This window comes from Euprymna scolopes, chromosome 36 (genome assembly GCF_053919585.1).
Source record: "Euprymna scolopes isolate OS-2025 chromosome 36, ASM5391958v1, whole genome shotgun sequence".
In the NCBI taxonomy this organism is placed as follows: Eukaryota; Metazoa; Mollusca; class Cephalopoda; order Sepiida; family Sepiolidae; genus Euprymna; species Euprymna scolopes.
Genome location: NC_136517.1, coordinates 72124370 through 72142818, shown reverse-complemented (window position 1 = coordinate 72142818; position 18449 = coordinate 72124370). Strand labels below are relative to the sequence as shown.

The window sequence follows — 18449 nt, the reverse complement described above, 5'->3', positions numbered from 1 at the left end:
TCGGAAATTTTGAAAAGAATCGGTAATTGTATCGGAATCGGGAAAAATTTTTTGAATCGTCCCATCACTAATAAATATATATATGTAAACAAAATTACAGTAAAATTTCACTTAGCTGGTGTTCTGTCTGTCCTTTCGAAGAATAATTGACTCCAAAGTTATATTTTTCTTTTACAAAGCATCGGTAATATAAAGAGACATCATTAAAGCATTACGTTTACTATTTGAAAAGAGTATTCTTAGCTAATAAAAAAGTCTTCTTAATTATTCATAAAAAATAAGACATGCACAAAGATAGCTTTTTATTCTTAACTATTAAAAGAAAGGTTTTCTAAATCATAATAAGACATGTGTAAAGATAACTTTTATTTCATTTTATTGCGCAATATTATATAAAAGGAATATACTTATTTCTAACATTACATATGAACTCGGCCTGTCTTTAAACTAAACCTGCATATGAATGTATTTCTCTTAAGTTCATTCTTCTATTATCAACTCTTCTCTGCTCTCCACAAACAGGACTTTCAACCATTCATATTATTGACTTTGAAACCTTTTTCTTCAATCATGAATTTATTCTCTATTATTAAAACCTGGTCATTTATCACATTAAGATGGTCATCAAAGTTAATATAAATGTTAGAATGGGACTTCATCTTTTAGAAGTTCATACTGACTACTTTCTCTAAAACAGTCACATTATATGAAAAATGTTATGAAAAGAAACTGGAATCTTAGGAAGATATCAATCACCAGTTATCATAGGTGCCGCATGGCTTATGAAGAAGAACCTGAAGTCCTACCTAACTAATATTCCTGATGAACAAAGTGAAAAAGAGATCCAGACAATTTCACTTAAGGGAACAACGAGGATACTAAAAAGAGCTCTCGGTTGGTTTCAATAAAAAGCAGGGCAATGTTGGCAGCTGGTTTGGCTGCCCCATACCCAGCATTACAATCTTCAAAGGAAGAAAAAAAAAAAAATGGTATAAATATTTATATCCTTCAACATAAATTTGTATGATTTTTTTTTATATATAAAATTCTTAAAGCTTCTTTATATATAATTAAATAATAATTATTCTTTTATACCTACAGACACTAGTGTTTCATGTTTATGCAATTATCAGTGTAGGATGACAATTCCTACTGGTTTGAAGATTAAAACCCAGCCACAAAGCCACCTTTAACTTATTTTGTTAAGCCACTACCTCCGTACCCCCAAATAATTGCCACGAGAATGAAGTGAATTAATAACTAATAAACGCTCAATTCCGGCGCAGACATTAGACAATCCATAGTGTTCGCACGAAGGAAGTTGTGAATGTTTCATAAATGCTAGTTGACTACTTTTTAGTTTATACTTCCCAAACAGTGGCCATCTTTGCGTATTCTTAAAAGGTGTTTGATAATTATAATTAAATAATTATAATTTTATGGCATTCAATTGCACTGACTGAAATTAGCAGTTGTTCCAAAAAATGTACAGGATGGAATGATAACATTGTCGTCCTAGAAAAGACAACTTGATTCCATATCCGTTTGATGAAAAGCGGTTTTCTTTTTTTGTTGCAGACCATCTACTAGTTGGTGAATTGTGTATAAATCCTAAGAGTCAAAGGAGCCTTCTATCATGTCTGAAAGTGACACAATGTTAAATGAGTGAGACTGGAGATGCGCCTCTATACAACTCATGCTCTCTACCAATCCAAGTTATGACAACAGGACCATTGCCAGCACCCTCAAAATGCACTGTTGGATTGTAACAAATAACAGAGACATGTCCAGGGTGATGAAAACAAAGCCATGATTATGGTCTTTGGTGTGCTTTCAAGTGAGGGTCACATCATACCACCTCACATCTTCGAAGTCAGCTTAAAAGTCAACACCAAAGTGTACCTGGATGTGCTGAAGATTGTGATGACCTCATGGTGCAATCAGATGGCTGCTGGCAGATCCTGGGTGTGGTAGCAGGAGTCACTGTCGGCCCACAAGTTCAATGAGACCCATCTCTCACTAGCCACCATCCTCCCCCGACCTGAACCCACTGGACTACTTCATTTGGTCATATGTTGAGAACATCACCAACATGACCTCCTACATCACCAAAGCCAGCCTGATCGCCCTCATCCATTGAATATTCACGGAGCTCCTGCGAGCACTTGTGGAAAAGGCATGCTCCCAGTTCATAACACGTATTGAGGTGGTTATTGAGGCTGAAGGCAGCTACATTGAATAGATGTCAGCTCTACTACATAATCAAGTTACCTGAATTGAGTTTTTCAATAAAAGTTTTAAAATAAATTTGTAGTGTTGCTTTCTTTAGGGTGAAAATATTTTATCGTTCCACCCTGTAGCTTTATACAAGTCTTCACTAGTATAAACTATAAACAATTCATTTGTGTGGATTTTAGACAATTTAATTTTTCTCTGAGCCTCTTGAAACAGACAGAAAACGTAGTAGAGAGGATGAAAATTCTTTTGTTTGAATTACCTGTACTGCTATAGAAGATGCTGGAAGTGTTCCCCGTTGACATCTATGCATTTCTGGGCACACATATTATTTTAATTGGAATTCATTATTGAGATGAGTATTATTTAATAATTTATTTATTGCGGACTATTATCCTCATTTTTTTTTTAGTTGTTATTTCATGATGTTTCGGCCGACTATTCCTCTGACCTTCATCAGGTGGTAACCGCAATGGGATTGGAACTCCGAATCTCCTAATTGCATCCTCAGCAATTATTGCCTTCTATAGTTGTCGTCTCACCACGTCGTGGTTATCACCTGACGAAGGCCAGAGGAATAGTTGGCCGAAACATCATGAAATAACAACTAAAAAGATGAGGATAATAGTCTGCAATAAATAAATTAATAAATAAAACTCATCTCAATAACGAATTCCAATTAAAATAATATATGCCATTTGGTACGGACCCAACTATGGAAGATCAGATAATAAATAAACGTGGATTTATAAGACCAAAAAGTCCAACCTTGATCGCCCTTCAGGGCCCGTGGCGCAGTTGATAGAGATATTGAATCTACGGTTTCAGGTGAGAATTGTTTGAAGATAGCGGTTTCAATCCTACCCAAAACCGGCCAGAGGCTTACTTGGCCAAAAACGTGATAAGACGACAAGAACTATGGAAGGCAGTGATTGCTGAGATTACAGTTAGGAGATTCGGAGTTCCTATCCCATTGCGGTTACCACCTGAAGAAAGCCAGAGGAATAGTTGGCCGAAACATTGTGAAACAACTAAAAAAAAAAGATGAGGATAATAGTCCACAATAAATAAAATTAATAAATAATACTCATATCAACACCTATAGCGAGGAGAGGGTGATCAGTTCTTTTAACACAGGAGGGGACAGTCATTACTTATGATGGAGAGGGGGACACATTATTTGGATGGCTCATACAAAGTTCATATTAAGGATGTTTCACACATAACCTTTATCATGACACGACACGACACAGTTTTACAAAAACATGATAACTTCTTTATTATCAGATCGACCGGTCGAATGATGATGACGTCAAGAATTGAAAGTCGGTTCTACATGTTAAATGTTTTACCTTTTCGCCTTCTCTGATTATGTCAGCTCTGTCCGACCGACTCGGCTGATTGTTCGATCCAAACTGGCTGCCTCCGATCTTTGGCTCCCTGACTCAACTGAAACTAGCTCCTATATTGAGAATTCATTTTTGCTATGACATCATGTATGGCTTCAAAACGTGATCCGCTTACGTGGCCTAAACATACATGGTTCGGCACATGTTCCCAAACCATTTTTGCAGACAAAGAATTCTCAGTAATCTATTTTTCAACCTAACCTATTTTCAATATATTTCTAAATTGCATTGTTCATTATTTTCTAGCTGACCTTATTTTAATTCAGTTTTCATAAAAAGAATGTAATTCTTTTTACAATACAAACATATCTAATCTATTTCATATAAAATTGAACGCGAAATTCTAACATTCCATTTTCTGAATCTATTTCTGAACTTTGCTTACAAAGTTTGAATCTCAGTCTATCCCAATCTCATTTTCCAGTTATCTAAAGTTCGTCTTACAAGAAAAGGGGACCCTTTTTCTTGTAAGAGTCAGGTGAATGATGATGAATATTATGAGAGGATTGAAAATAATGAATGAAATTAATAAAATTTGATTATTTACAAGGATGGTTTATGACAAAGTTCCAACACCACAGATGAATCCAATACTCTAAACCCAGGGTCAGCAGTCTATGGTCTGTGGGCTGAATCCAACATTTTTACCAGTCTGTGAGCTTGATTACCGATGACTATTTCTAACATGAGCAACAAGATTTTTTAGTTCAACAAAAAGCTAGGATGCAAAAAACACGATCAAAACTCAATCATCTCCATTTCTGCATAAAAAAATAGATACATGTAAAACAAAAATTGAGAGCCAGTTTAACCAATGACAGACATTAGGCATGGACAGCTTCAAAGTGACAATGTTGTCTGAGTCGGCTTTCTATTTCATTCCTTCAACAGTGACCTCCATCGCTTACCCGTGGACCTACACTATGTTTGTTGAGTCTTTCAGTGAGCCATGTTTCTATCTTTTTAATAAGTTTCAAAAATACATAATTGCATCCATTTCGCTTCGGGTGATGTTTTTAACTTTGAAGTGTTAAAGTAATTTTTGTAAGTTTTTTTATTTTAAATTTTCTTTTGTTTTTCTGATTTTTCAATGTTTATTTTTGTTCTAGTTTTAAATATTTAGGTATAGAGGTTTGCATACGTAATTTTCTTAACTTTTCATTAATAACCTTTATCTAGCCTGCGACCCATTATTATAACACAATCCGACCTGTGGAGTCAAATAAGTTGTCAACTTCTGTTCTAAATGAATGCAAATTATTAGAACAAAATACATGAAAATAGATTTCAAAAATACTTTTCTCAATCTGGGAAAGTATATTTGTGGTATTACCTAATCCTGTTCAACACCTGTGTGTGTTTTCATATATTTTCTCTTTTCATGATCATAAGGGAAGCAACAAATCTGCATTATAAAAAGGGATACTCAGACTGCTGGTTTCTCTTTTCCATTTAACCTGGTTTTAATAAACAATACAACTCTTTCTTCCTCCAGGCTGGCATCTGCATTGATAAACATCACTCCATCATGTGTGCTCTTCACACAAAACATACGATTCGGTACTTAAGATTTCTCCCCCCCCCACAATGTTATTTTACTCAAACTTTGTTATCCACATTCTCGTTGATACAATTTCATAGTAAACAACACTTGTGTGCTCCTCACAAACTCACCTTACATACTATGTAAGAGATTTTTTCTTTACTAAAACATGTTCATACACACATCATTTGCAGACTATTTTTTTACACACATTCTCAAGGATAGAACTTCATACGAATCCAGATGTGTTCATGACTAATAAATAGACATTTATTAATTATTTTTTTATACTTCTTTGTTTTCAAGTTGTTACTTTGTTTGCATTGGCATGCTTGCATTCGAACACAAATATATATAAGAGAACTGACGCTAACCAAGTGTTGGCTAAAAAATAACATCAGATTGAACCTCAGCTAATATTTTATAATGGATGAAATTGTGATTTCATATCTTTTTCCAATAGTATTAATAAATAATTGAACTCTGGTTACTATTTTACCCAAAACTGGGCAGTGATGGTGGCTAAGTAGTTAATGACACAGACTAGGTGTGCCAAGTCTGAATCCAGTTCATTCCACCGAAAATCTTTCACTTAAGATGTTGGCAATCTTCACGTGTCCCCCTCCTGTAAGTACTCAATTTCTTTCTATAAAAATATCAGGGAAACCAATGCTAACAACAGAGTCATTTGATTCATATGATATGAATGAATAAACCTAGAACTAGGTTAAGTTGTGATTTCAAACCTTCCTAACGATATCAATAAAAAAAAAATAAATAAAAAAAATTAAAAAAAATTGTACTCTGGTTACTATTCTACGCACGATTGAAGTAAATTGCGATTTCTCATTTTCACAATATTTTAATCCAGATTAGTATGAGATGACCAAATTGAGCGCTATCAATTTGTCTTTGTTTGCACGTAGTTGGTCACCAATTAAAGAATGTTGGAAGAGTGAAAAACAGGGTTGCAGAGTGAGCAGGGATACCAGTAAAAGAGGAAGGAAATTTACATTTTTTTTATTTTTATGATCAGCGTGTGTGGACATACATTCAGTTGTTTCCAATGTTGTCTTAAAGTTTGCTGTTGTCTTCAGCATTCTTCATCAAGAGTCGTGTGAAAACTCATGGTTATGTCAACGCTATGATTTTAACTTGAAAATTACTCCTCATAATCGGAAATCTCTTGTTTTGTATCAATTCAGAGACTCACAAACTTATGATAAATTGAAACATATTTTAATTGCAATCTAGTTGTGTAACTTGATTTTGCAGACACACTTGTAAACAATGGTTCCAAGTAGATTTCTATCCCCCCCCTCCTCATTACGGCTGCTTTTTCTGGAAGGGAAAAAGAAAGAGAAAAAGAAAGTGAAAGGCAGCGGCATGGATGCCAGTCATATTTTACTCTTCCTCACTTTACCAAACATGCTACAACTTTTTTTATTAAACACCAATTTTTCAAAGTTAATTTATTTTGCAAATTAATTTGTAGCAGTCACATGATTTCTTTTACTTGTGATTTGGTCAGCTAAAACAGACATATCTAAACTTGCATACAAATACATCAGACAATTCGAAAACTTCTGCGCATGCTCACCTCTCAGACGTTTCTGCCCACTTATTTAGTGCTCAAAATATGATTCAGTTTCATTTGTGATGTCAATGTGAGCACACGTGATACCCCTTGCTTGCTTCTCGTTAATCCGAATGAGGTGAGCTAAAAGTCCTGGACTCAATTACATTTATACAATACATATATGCTGAACAAACTTGCTTTATCTTTCTGTAGTTCCTTCTCTATTTAATGAAATTTGTGATGTTAGTATTTTTATATGAAACTCTGCTGATCCTTTTCTTTTTCATCTCAAAAAAGGTCAGTCAGATAAATACAGACACTACAACAAAATGGTTATCTCCAATCTTTGACATTCAAATAACACCAACTTCCACTCTTAAAATTTACTTAATGTAAATTATTCAATACTTAATTTAAAATGTCATATTTACAACCCTAAACTAGAAAAAATGAAGTAGGGCCTTATTTTACACTAGCATAAGTACCCGGCATTGTCCAGGGCAAACGTGTAACATAACTTCTATCTCTATTTTCCACTTCCCCACTTTCTTCTTCATTCAGTTGGACACATACATAACTCGAGTTGGCATAAGGGAAATAACTCTGCCAAAAAAAATATCAGAATTAGTTCTATTTACATGATAACATTTAAGGATTTGTGTAACGCTTGATAGCATTAAATGATATAAATCGCCATTTGACCCCCTCCCCTCCCATGAATCAATTTTAAGAATTTTTTTTAGATATTATACATCCAGGGTTATACCAATTAAAAAAAAACAAAAAAAACTTTGTGGGGGTTTGCTGTGTATTTTTCAAGTTTTAGCAGGACATACAGACGGTTGCCCTTATATAATAGACTAGCAGGGCTATCCAGCGTTACCTGGAGCAAAAATGTCATGCATTTCTATTAAAACTTCTATCTCTTACTACCTCTTTATATTTCTCTCCCTCCCTTCCATCTCCCACTCCATTTTTCTCCTCTCCCTCTCTAACTAAACATACGCGTAAACAACCGTCCTTTACATAACAAGACTCCTTGAGGAATGAGTTAGTATTTTCTTTCTAAACTTAGTACATACTATTTTGACGAAACCTGATCCATTTGACGACCAGAGAATAAATTTTTTTACGTTTTAGATATTATTTATCCAAGGCAATGTTTATAAAAAATACAACTTTGTGTGTCTTTGTTTTGCAGTTTTTTTAGTTTTAGCTGAACATACGAGCATACAAACAACAAAACAACTGTCCTGTAGATTAGCTAAGGGGGAGGGCGTCCAGTATTGCCTGGTTTGGGTGCAATCAACCAGAAAGCAAAATCTTATAAGCAACGTGCTGGGCGTTAACTCGCATAAATTAGTAAGCTTTTATCGATCGGCCCATGAGGACACATGTTATAACGTCACAAATTTAGCTATTTAAAACGAAAGAACATAACGAAAGTTTGCACATGCGCGGTTTGCAAATCACATTGAAAGCAAGGTTTTTATCTGACCCCCCCCCTCTCAAACAAAACGACAATTCTTTATGACATAATTGAGAAATTTTTCCAATTTTTCAATGTGTCCAAGAGATTACTCTTTTTAACGATACCACGTTCATGCCTGTACGATGCAGATGACAAAAGTTTTTAGCGGCCATTCAAACACATACAAACACACAGACAACTGAAATTTATTTAAGAGAAAGAAGAGTAACAGGGCTACCCGACGTTGCTCGGGACCATATAAAATTAAATAGAAGTAAAAAAGGCAAAAACAAAAAAAAAAACGTGTGTAACATCTTATTTGTACAAATTTCTAACTCTTCCTCTCTCTAACCGTTTCTGTAGCTTTCTCTCTTCCCCTCTCCTTCTTTCTCCATAACTCTCTCTTTATCTTTTGGCAAACTCATTCCTCTCTCTTGTATTATTGTGCTGAAAAATGTAACTCAGCATTCCAACAGCCTGTCACTTTTATGGTTCCTTGGCCTTTTCGCTAAGATCCGACATTTTAGTGAGGATAAAACTGTACTATTGCTGTATCTATTTATCATTCAATAACACTTTTTCAAATTTGGGTTTAACTTAAGCACCAGAGGCAGAGGCTGTCCTACTTATGTACTTATGTTACCGAGCTATTTTTTTTTAAATAGTATTTTCAAGTTAGGTACTCCTTGGGCGTTGAGTTCCATGGCGACCAGCAGAAAAATTTAATGGGTAAATATTTACTTTAACTATAACAGAACACCGACCAATAAAATTTGGGTTTTTTTTCCCAGGTTTTCGGGGTCGCTGGCAACGAATCTGATATTTAAACCCGTCGCAAATTTACCGTTTGCATGGTATTAATCCCTGAACCCTCGCACTATTTTGTGCCAACTCACTGGCACTGCCATCGTTTATGCTATTCTTACATGATGCATTCGCGCATGGACACGCGTAGTAAGGTGACTTGTCACATCGCGGAAGAATTTTTTTAGGAGACATTTAAAATAACAAGAAAGTTTTAAAAAAACAAAATGCAGTTCATTTTTCTGTGTTACGTAGTTTTTGATGCTTCCTAAAATTGACAAGTCACCTTACTACGCGCGTCCATGCGCGAACGCATCATGTAAGAATAGCATAAACGATGGCGGTGAGTTGGTATAAAATAGTGCGATGGTTCAGGGGTTAATACCATGTAAACGGTAAATTTGCGACGGGTTTGAATATCAGATTCATTGTCAGCGGCCCCGAACCCCCCCCCCCAAAAAAAAAATTTTTATTGGTCGGTGTTACTGTTCTGGTGGAGTTAAATTTACCCATTAAATTTTTCTGTTGGTCGCCATGGAACTCAACGCCCAAGGAGTACCTCAAGTTAAATTCAAGTTTTACATTTTATTAAATCGTTAGATGAAAGCACAGAATAATTACAAAACACCCCCTCCCCATGTTAAAAATGGCTTTCTAAATAATGTTATTTTAGTGCGGTAATAAAAGTGGATAAGTACTCAGTCCCTGAAGTGAATGTGGTATTGTGGTTTAATTTTGTCTCAATGCAGAGACCCTGTTTGGGGAGCTGGAAATTCTCTTCATTAAAGACCGAGTTTTTTTTTTTTCCTCTCCTCATTGGGAGGCAAGTAAACAGGCATTAAAGATTTTTTTAAAATATTTTTATTTATTTCATTTGTCTTTTCTTTTAGGGTTTTCAACTTTTATGTTCAATCACACTTTCAATCCTCGCAATGACATTGTACTATGACAATTGTTAAAAAATTAACAATTAATTTTGAAGGAATTAAAATCAACAATTAATTTTGACAATTTAGTAGTACTTATGGGTAAATTAAAAAAAAAAAAACGAACAAAAACAACTCATTATTTATAACAGTTTAGCAAGTCTACAAAAGATTAATCTAATACGTAGAAAAAACTGAATGAACTGCTGAACCAGAAAAAAATAAGTTTCACAATACCTTCTTTACCTGCTGAGCCGCGTCTGTCATCCTCGCGTGCATGTGCTTTTTCTCCTACTCGCTGTTTGTGTATATCAACCCCCTCTTTGTGTCTCCTCCCCTTCCCTCATTGCCGGCGAGAGAACATTTTCTACTTCTCCAGCAAAATGGCCGATCATCACGATCTACCGTTCCAAGCCGAATATGCAAAAAGTAACCGTTCCACTTGCAAAGCCTGCAAAAGTAACATTAGCCAGGGAACTCTCAGACTGGCTATCATGGTCCAGGTAAGTCTGATAGCGAATTCTGGGATGTGTAGATGCCACTTTTTGAGAAGATTCTCTTTTTTCTTACGAGAAGGGGAGGTGCAAACAAAAGTTATGCCGAACCCGGTGGTTTCTATGTTGTGGTTTGGCCTTCTGCAATACCTTTTGTCGAGTTTGTGGACTTCTTTGCAAAATAAATGGTTTTGATGGACAGTTTTATGCAAATAAACATAAAATTTCAACATTTGTTCAATCAACTGATATCTTTTTTCATGACGTAATTTTACAAATGAAATTGATTTATCGGAGATAAATGTATTTTTTATTGGTAAAAGCGATTTTATTATTATTATAATCATAATTATTATTTCTATTATCATGTAAACTGAAGCCTAAAAAATTAAAGTGATTTTCAGTATCAAATTTCTGTTTATTTTCATTTAAAAAATATTTTTTCTGAAAAAAAAAGTTTACTTTCAGGCTTATTTTTGGAGCACCTAAGAATGAAATTCTTTAACTTATCATCAGCAATGTTATTGCTAATTTAATTTTAATTAGAGTTGCCAAAAATACATTATGTGAATATAATTCTGTTTTAATCCTTTTATATTTATGTAATATTTTTTTCATTTTGTAAATATAAAACTTCAATTTGGAAGAATAAACAGAAATTCCTCTTTAAGATTCGTTCCTAACCGTAACGTTTCAACATACTTAAAAAGTATTTAAATTTTTATTAAGAAATCTTGTCAGAAAAAGGCAAGAAATTTCGTAGTTTTATATTTAAAAAAATGCACATGTTAGTCTTATTTCTGTTATTTAGTAATTAATCAATTCATTAAATAATTTTGTTTAATTATAACTTTTTTTTCTTATTGTCAAATATTTTCTCTAAAATGTCCCCAAAACACGTGGTCATTATTTTTAACTTCCTTATAATTCAAACGACTTATCTTTCTCGTATTCAATTTATAATTTAATAATAAAAAAAACAGAATTAATATTTTTTTGTTTTTGAGTGTTTGTTTAAAATATTCTTATTTTATTTTACAATGAATTTAAATGTAACTTTGTTTTTTATTTTGACAAAACGTGACTTTTTTTTTCGCGCCAAACCCCCTTTTTTCCTTTAAAAAATGGAGTCGTTTTTCTCCACTTTTTCTCGTTTTATGTCATTTTTTTTCTTCGTTTAAGTTAGAGACAACAAATTGTGACTCCATAACACTGCGAAAAAATGCAAGTCATATATTACATCATATTTATTCTTAAAACATCAAATCTACAAAAAGTACACCGAGGTTGACACATCTATCTGCCAGGGAAAAAAAAGAAACAACAATTAAAAACAAAAAACAATTCTGTTCAATTTTACTATAGGGACCTTTGGAATATCTCTAATTCAGCTCATTTTTTTTATTTGTTTTTATTCATATTTTAGATAAAATTAATGGTTAGTTTTAAATTGTTTTGGAAAACGTTATTATGATGTGAGAGTAATAAGTCGTAATGTACCCCACTTCCTGTCAATAAACAGGATGCTTAACAACCAATACGTATTTTGGTAACATTTATTTATGTTATATATATGTGTGTGTATAATTGTTGGCTTTTGTTGAAAATATCCAAGATTTTTGTTTTTTGTTTGTTTGTTTTTTTAGCACAACTAGGTCCCAAATAATTAGGTAAATCAAAATGAATTGATTTTGTTTACATATTTCCCAACCGTATTTCCTTAAAAATAATTTGTCACGAATAGTTAACGTTTGCCATTGTATTGCAGTATGTTATGTTTATTTTATCGCATCAATTTTTTTTTTTCATTTCATTACAAAAAAAAATAAAAACAACTTTTTGTGAAAGTGCCGATAGAATACCAACTAAACACCTTTCAAAAGTTGATTTTGAAGGTCTATTTTTGAATGAATATCACATTTAAAATTTTCGCTGACAAGTAGTTTTTATGATATTGAAATCGTTATTATCCAATGTTTTTAGTTTTCAGTGGTCGCCATTTTTGTTTTCACTTAAAGAAGTAGGTTATGGTTAAGTTAATGAAAACGGAAATAATAACGAAAGAATTAACTCGAAAACTTCCAAAAAGACTTAAAATTATTAAATACTAAAAAAAAGTTCACTAAGATTGATCGTTTTCGTTCGTTTTGTATCGCCTGCAGTAAAAACAAAATAGCGACCACTGAAAACCATTACAGAATACATTGGATAATGAAGGTCTTAATATCATAAAAACTAGTTGTTAGCAACAATTGAGATTCGTGCAAAACAGACCAGTCAATATCACTAAAAATCAACTTTCAAAAGATGAGTATTTAATAGTTGGTATACATGGGAACTTTGTGCAAACTTTTTGACATCAAGCTTTGAACAGTCTTTTCACGTTAATCTCGTCGATTACAAACTTAACTTTCAGATTAAATAATAATAATAATAATTTTATGGCTTGGCTCTTATACAAGTAGAGAATTGCATCTGTGGTGAGATATCTACTGGAGTGGCAGCCCTGACAATGGATTTGATGTACATGTTCTATTTCAGATCAGGAGTAAAGTCAAGCCTAGAAACTTGTCAAAACATGAAGCCTCCCCAAGATGAGAGCCATTCATTTCAATTGATGCCAAATGGGGATCAGAGCGTTGATGTAAAGATAGAAGTTTGATCTTAGATGCATTAAAATTAACCAGTCACCTCTTTCCCCATTGCACAACGTGATCAAGATCAGAGGAGAGAGAATTAGAGAGAACTTGGTCATTTATGGCCTATGAAATGTTGGCATAGATAGTAATGTCGTCAGCGTAAATGCCTACGAATGATCTTAGGATGTAGTTTGGGAGATCATTGATATAGATACGAATAAAAAATACCAATGTAATTGAATCATACAGTGTAGAACGATAAAATTGTCGCCCTAGAAAAGACAACATGATTCCATTTTCATTTGATGAAAACGGTTTTCTTTTTTTGTTGCAGACCATCTACTAGTTGGCTAATTGTGTATGATAGGAGCAAAAGAAGCCTTCTATCATGTCTGAAAGTGACGATGTTCTACGAGCGAGATCGGAGATGTGCCGCTGTACAACTTATGCTTTCTACTGATCCAAGTTATGACAATAGGACCATTGCCAGCATCCTCAAAATGCAAATCCGGATGGTTCAATGCTTGAGGACACAGCTCTACAAAGTTTCCGGCCATGGTTATGGTCTTTGGTGTGATTTCAAGCGAGGGCCACATTATGCCACCTCATATCTTCAAAGTCGGCTTGAAAATCAACACCAAAGCGTATCTGGGTGTGGTGATCCCCTGGTGCAATCAGGTGGCTGCTGCCAAACCCTGGGTGTGACAGCAGGACTCGGCGCCAGCCCACAAGTCCAAAAAGAGACCCAGGCTTGGCTTAAGAAGGAGTGCTAGTATTTTGTACCCTTCTCTCACTGCCCCCCTCTCTTCCCCTGACCTGAACCCGCTGAACTACTTCGTTTATGTCAAGAACATCACCAACATGACCTCCCACAACACCAAAGCCAGCTTGATCACTGTCATCTACAGAGTATTTGTTGAGCTCCTGCTGGCACTTGTAGAAAGTCATGCTCCCAGTTCCAGACCTGTATGGAGGAGGTGATTGAGGCTTAAGGCAGCTACACTGAATAGATGCCAACTCTACTGCATAATCAAGTTATCTGAATTGATTTTTTTACAATAAAAGTTTTAAAATAAAGTTGTAATGTTGTTTAGGGCAACAAATTTATCATTCTAGACTGTATTTGGAAATGTCTATTTTGATTTTTAAAGTTACCTGTAATTTGCAATTAACTTGCCAAGTGACCCTTCTCCTCTTATCTATTCTTTCGCTCTCTCTTAAAGTGTGCTCTGTGCCCCCCTCCTCTTATTCTATATGTAGTCTTCTGTTGCGTTGCTGTATTTGTTTATTCACATTCAATGATGAAGAAAAAACAAAAAGATTGGAATAATCTGTCATAAACAAAAGGGAACATCAGCAGAGACAATAATATATTCATTTTGTCATTTCATATTCAACTGATTTTGAAAATTCACTTTTTCCTGAAACAATTTAACTGAATGATAAGGCTTGATGAGGCAAAAATGTGTTTTTCTGATTTTTAACGGAATTCAATTTTTTTTTTGTAATTTGGAAAAAGCGGACTACCTTCGTTGTTTTTTTTTTTTAATTTTTTTTTTATTTATTTTTTTTTATTATAAAAATGGCTACATCGCTAGACCTTTGTGACTGTCCCATTCAGTTGATTTTATTCGCTTTATCTTTCTCTTTTCCTATTCTCTCCATCTCATTTTGTCTTGTCTCACTTCCCTAACCTTTCCCCTATCTCTGCCCATCATTAAAATTATAACCTAGCTTGAATTAATCTGAGAAAAAAATTATTAATCACGGAGAATTGTACGTTTATAAAGAGTAAAGGTTACATTTTGCTTAAGTTTAAATTTTATCAAAAAAATCCCAAATAAAGGAGATATCATTTTAATTTAAAATTGAAAGGAATTTCACTATAGTTAACCATTTTCGCACGCTTAACCTGGTCTGCGATGGTTACTGTAATTGATCATACAGTCTTATATCAACAATGACAAAGCGATAAACCTTTTCTTTTTTATGAAAGATTACTTATTTATTTTTTTTAAGGTATCAATATTTTCTAATTCTTTTTTTTCTTTTTCTATTCCAGTCCCCACACTTTGATGGAAAGGTAAGTTTTAAATCATACAAAATCCATTTTTTTTTCTATGGACTCTAGAAGTTATATGAAAGCTCCCCCAAATTTTCACACTTTTACAGAAAGTGAAAAATTGTGGGCGTCTCCCTTTTTTTATATATAAACTTTTATCAGGAAAAATTTGGCCAAATGCAACTTAGTACTTGTGCATGTTTTCGCCCTTCACCCATTTTTTTAAAAGATGGGATCGCAAAGCAAAAATGAAATTGAAAAAGTTTCATCTGATGTTGCTTTTGTGTCGAATGTGAAACTTTAACTAAAATGCATTTGAGCTTCAAATTAGGACCAAAGTGTAGTGTCTGTTCTGTATGGAGATGATACAATATCATGGAGCCTGTGTTTGCACCAGATTGCATAGAATGGAAATATTTTTAAACATGGTAGCAAGATGAAGAATACAACTGTGGAATTTGTATGGGTCACATTAATCTGAATAAATGTTAAATAAAGAAATAGCATTGCAAATGCTGAGAACATTTGCAAGTGTCTAAATATCTCCCTTAAATTCTCTAACAATATGACAATATAATCAACAAGGAGCTCAAATTGTTTTGCAAAATTTTGGCAATTTTTTTTTTTTTATTTTAAAATAAAAACTGAAAAATTTGTTTTTATCAACTACAATAAATAAATGATAAAAAAATTGTCATCCATTTTTTTGTGTAAATTTTTTATTTTATAGTTGTATCTATCCAGTGTTGTCTGGGTTCAAACAAAGAAGTGTAGGGAACGTTTTGTTATGTTTATTCTAAATAGATTGTGTGCCTGGCGTTGCCCAGGTGTTTGGAGGTGTGTGCTGAGCAAAAAAAAAAAAAAAAAAAAAAAAAGTGGTAGTAGGCAGGCAGGCTTGAACTTGTACCGTGAAGGAGGTATAGAACGTGAAAAAAAGTGATGTCTTTGCCATTTCGTCCATCACCAAACCAGAAGTGGCGAATGTTTAAATTAAGGCTAATCAATTGAAAAGAGGGGATGATGAATATTGGTGAAAAAAGCAACCCCCGCCTTGTAGAAAAGTGCCCAGTTGAGGGTGAAAGAATTAATGTTTTTAGCCAATTTTTTTTATATTTGTTGTCCGAAGGGTCAAGCTTCAAAACAATACTTATCTGGTGAAAATCCATTGACTCTGTCAAAAGTTTTAGGCAGACATACATACATTTAAAGAGACAGGTGAGATTTATATTATAGACTAGCAGGGGTGCCCGGAGTTGCTTAGGTGTTTGTAGGTGTAAAAGAAAAAAAAAAGTTTTGGTAGGTAGGTAGGCTCGAACTTGAATCCTTGAGGCGAAAGCGAAAAAAAAAAAAAGCCTGACAACTTACCACAACGCTAAGGAGGCAGAAATGTGAAAATGGTTGAAATATTAAATGATTATCAAGTTAACTAAGAGGTGTGTAAATTTAATGAGTTCAAACATCACGCCATAGGGGAATGAAATCCCGCACTTAACTTGGACTATGAAGCAGTTTTTTTATTTTGTTTTATTTCCCTAAGATGTTGGGGGGGGGGGGACCAGCTTCCAATATAAAGAGGGAGTATCCAAATGAATAGAAATTGTCTTATATGACAATTTTCACTGCATTGATCAAAGCTGATTGTTTTCTGGATGTCCCCAGCGCAAAACCAGGGAAAAGACATCGTTTCAATTTATTTATGCTAAAAAACCAAACAAATACGTGACAGAACGGAATAGCACGAATTTTACAAAAGTTGATGAAAATAAATCAAGACACGACATCCCTTCGCAAATCAGATATTATGATCTAGGGAGTGTATAAACAGTTCTAAGAAATTCCTCCATCAGAACAGATACTTTGCTTTTAGCCTGATCCTATATTTTAGTTACTGTTATACATCAATAGTTGATGAAAAAAAAAAAAACTATTTAAATGTCGACTCATCCTGACAATTTTGTTTCTTATAACCCTCAAAAGAATGAATATTGCAAAAAAGTATGTCCGTAGTCTGTCTGAGGAAATGCTGAAAATAATGTTGGCGTTGTGGATGTGTCTTGCGTAATTTCTGACTTTTAAATGGACATACAGACAACTGCCTTTCATATAATAGACAAGGTTAGATGAATTGCATGCTGGTCACTTTTCAAAATTAGTTAAGATTTTATTTTTGTGTGTGTGAAAATTAAATTAATGTATTAGTTAATGGAAAAATGTTTAAAATCGTTTGAAGATGGTTAGATAAGAAGAACATGAAGAAAAAATTGGATGAAAACGATTCTATATAAATTAACGATAAATTATTTAATTTACAGCTAGAAAAATTGATATGAAATGAGGATTTTATTGTCATTTTCAATAGTGTCTTCCATTTGAATATTTCTGTTGTCTGGTTTCATACAGAGGAGAAGAACTCTGTGAGCTAGATCAATGCTTCAAAATATAGGGAGATAACTTTTGGGTATTAAGTTATTTTCCTTTCAAGTAGAAAAATGTTGAAGTATTATAAGTGGCACATAACAAAAATGAAAACCTAATGTGAATAGTTGCATTTTAATGAGACAAGAATAAGTATGATAGCTATATTTATTTAGAGGTCCATTGATGATGGTAGGGATGGATGACACTCTTCCGTTCAGGACCCGACAAATCTCTTGCATTCTTTATTTTTTACAATGGTTGCTGGCAGTCTTAAAGGTGGCTTTAGTTTCACAACATCTTTTATGTTTGAAGCAATGATTTCTGTGTGCAATGAAATGCAATTAATTTTTTTTTTTTTTTTTTTTTTAAGACGATTATGTGTGGTTTTAAGAGAGTTTCTATGAGAATATGGGGAGGGTTGCCATTCAGACTTTGAATTAATTGTAGGGCTAATGAAAATTATGTGTGAACATACTGAAGACTTGACAGAAACAAAAACAATATTAGAGGGGGCGGTTAGTTTCACAAAAATTTAATGTTAAATAATTCACCATTTCCAGGCCATTCTAGCATTTTAGGACGGTTAAATCATGTGCATTTTTCTTTAAGGAAGGATCTATTTTTTGTTTGTTTTAGACGCTTATATGTGGCTTACTGAGGTATTTTGTTGGGAGGGGGGCTTGCCACTCGAACTTACTGTTATTGTTAGGATTAAAGAGTGTTTTAGGAGGAGACTTGCCACTTATAACTGGGGTTAGAGGTGAGGTTAAGAGAGCTTTTTTTCAAAGAGAGCATTCATCACTCATATTTACTGTTAGTGGTTCATAGTTATTGCCTTTTGAAAGTGTTATGGATTAAATTTGGAATAT

General features: G+C 33.8%; 1 protein-coding gene across 1 annotated transcript in view; it reads left to right on the top strand.

Moving 5' to 3' along the window:
• The first annotated feature begins 10299 nt into the window (after positions 1-10299).
• LOC145260587 (poly [ADP-ribose] polymerase 1-like) overlaps positions 10300-18449 on the top strand; it is a 94527-nt gene continuing 86377 nt past the window's right edge. Inside the window, exons 1-2 of the mRNA XM_080118863.1 lie at positions 10300-10470; positions 15163-15183. Coding sequence (XP_079974989.1) covers positions 10351-10470; positions 15163-15183 — 141 coding nt within the window. The 5' untranslated portion in view covers positions 10300-10350. The remainder of the gene's footprint in view (positions 10471-15162; positions 15184-18449) is intronic.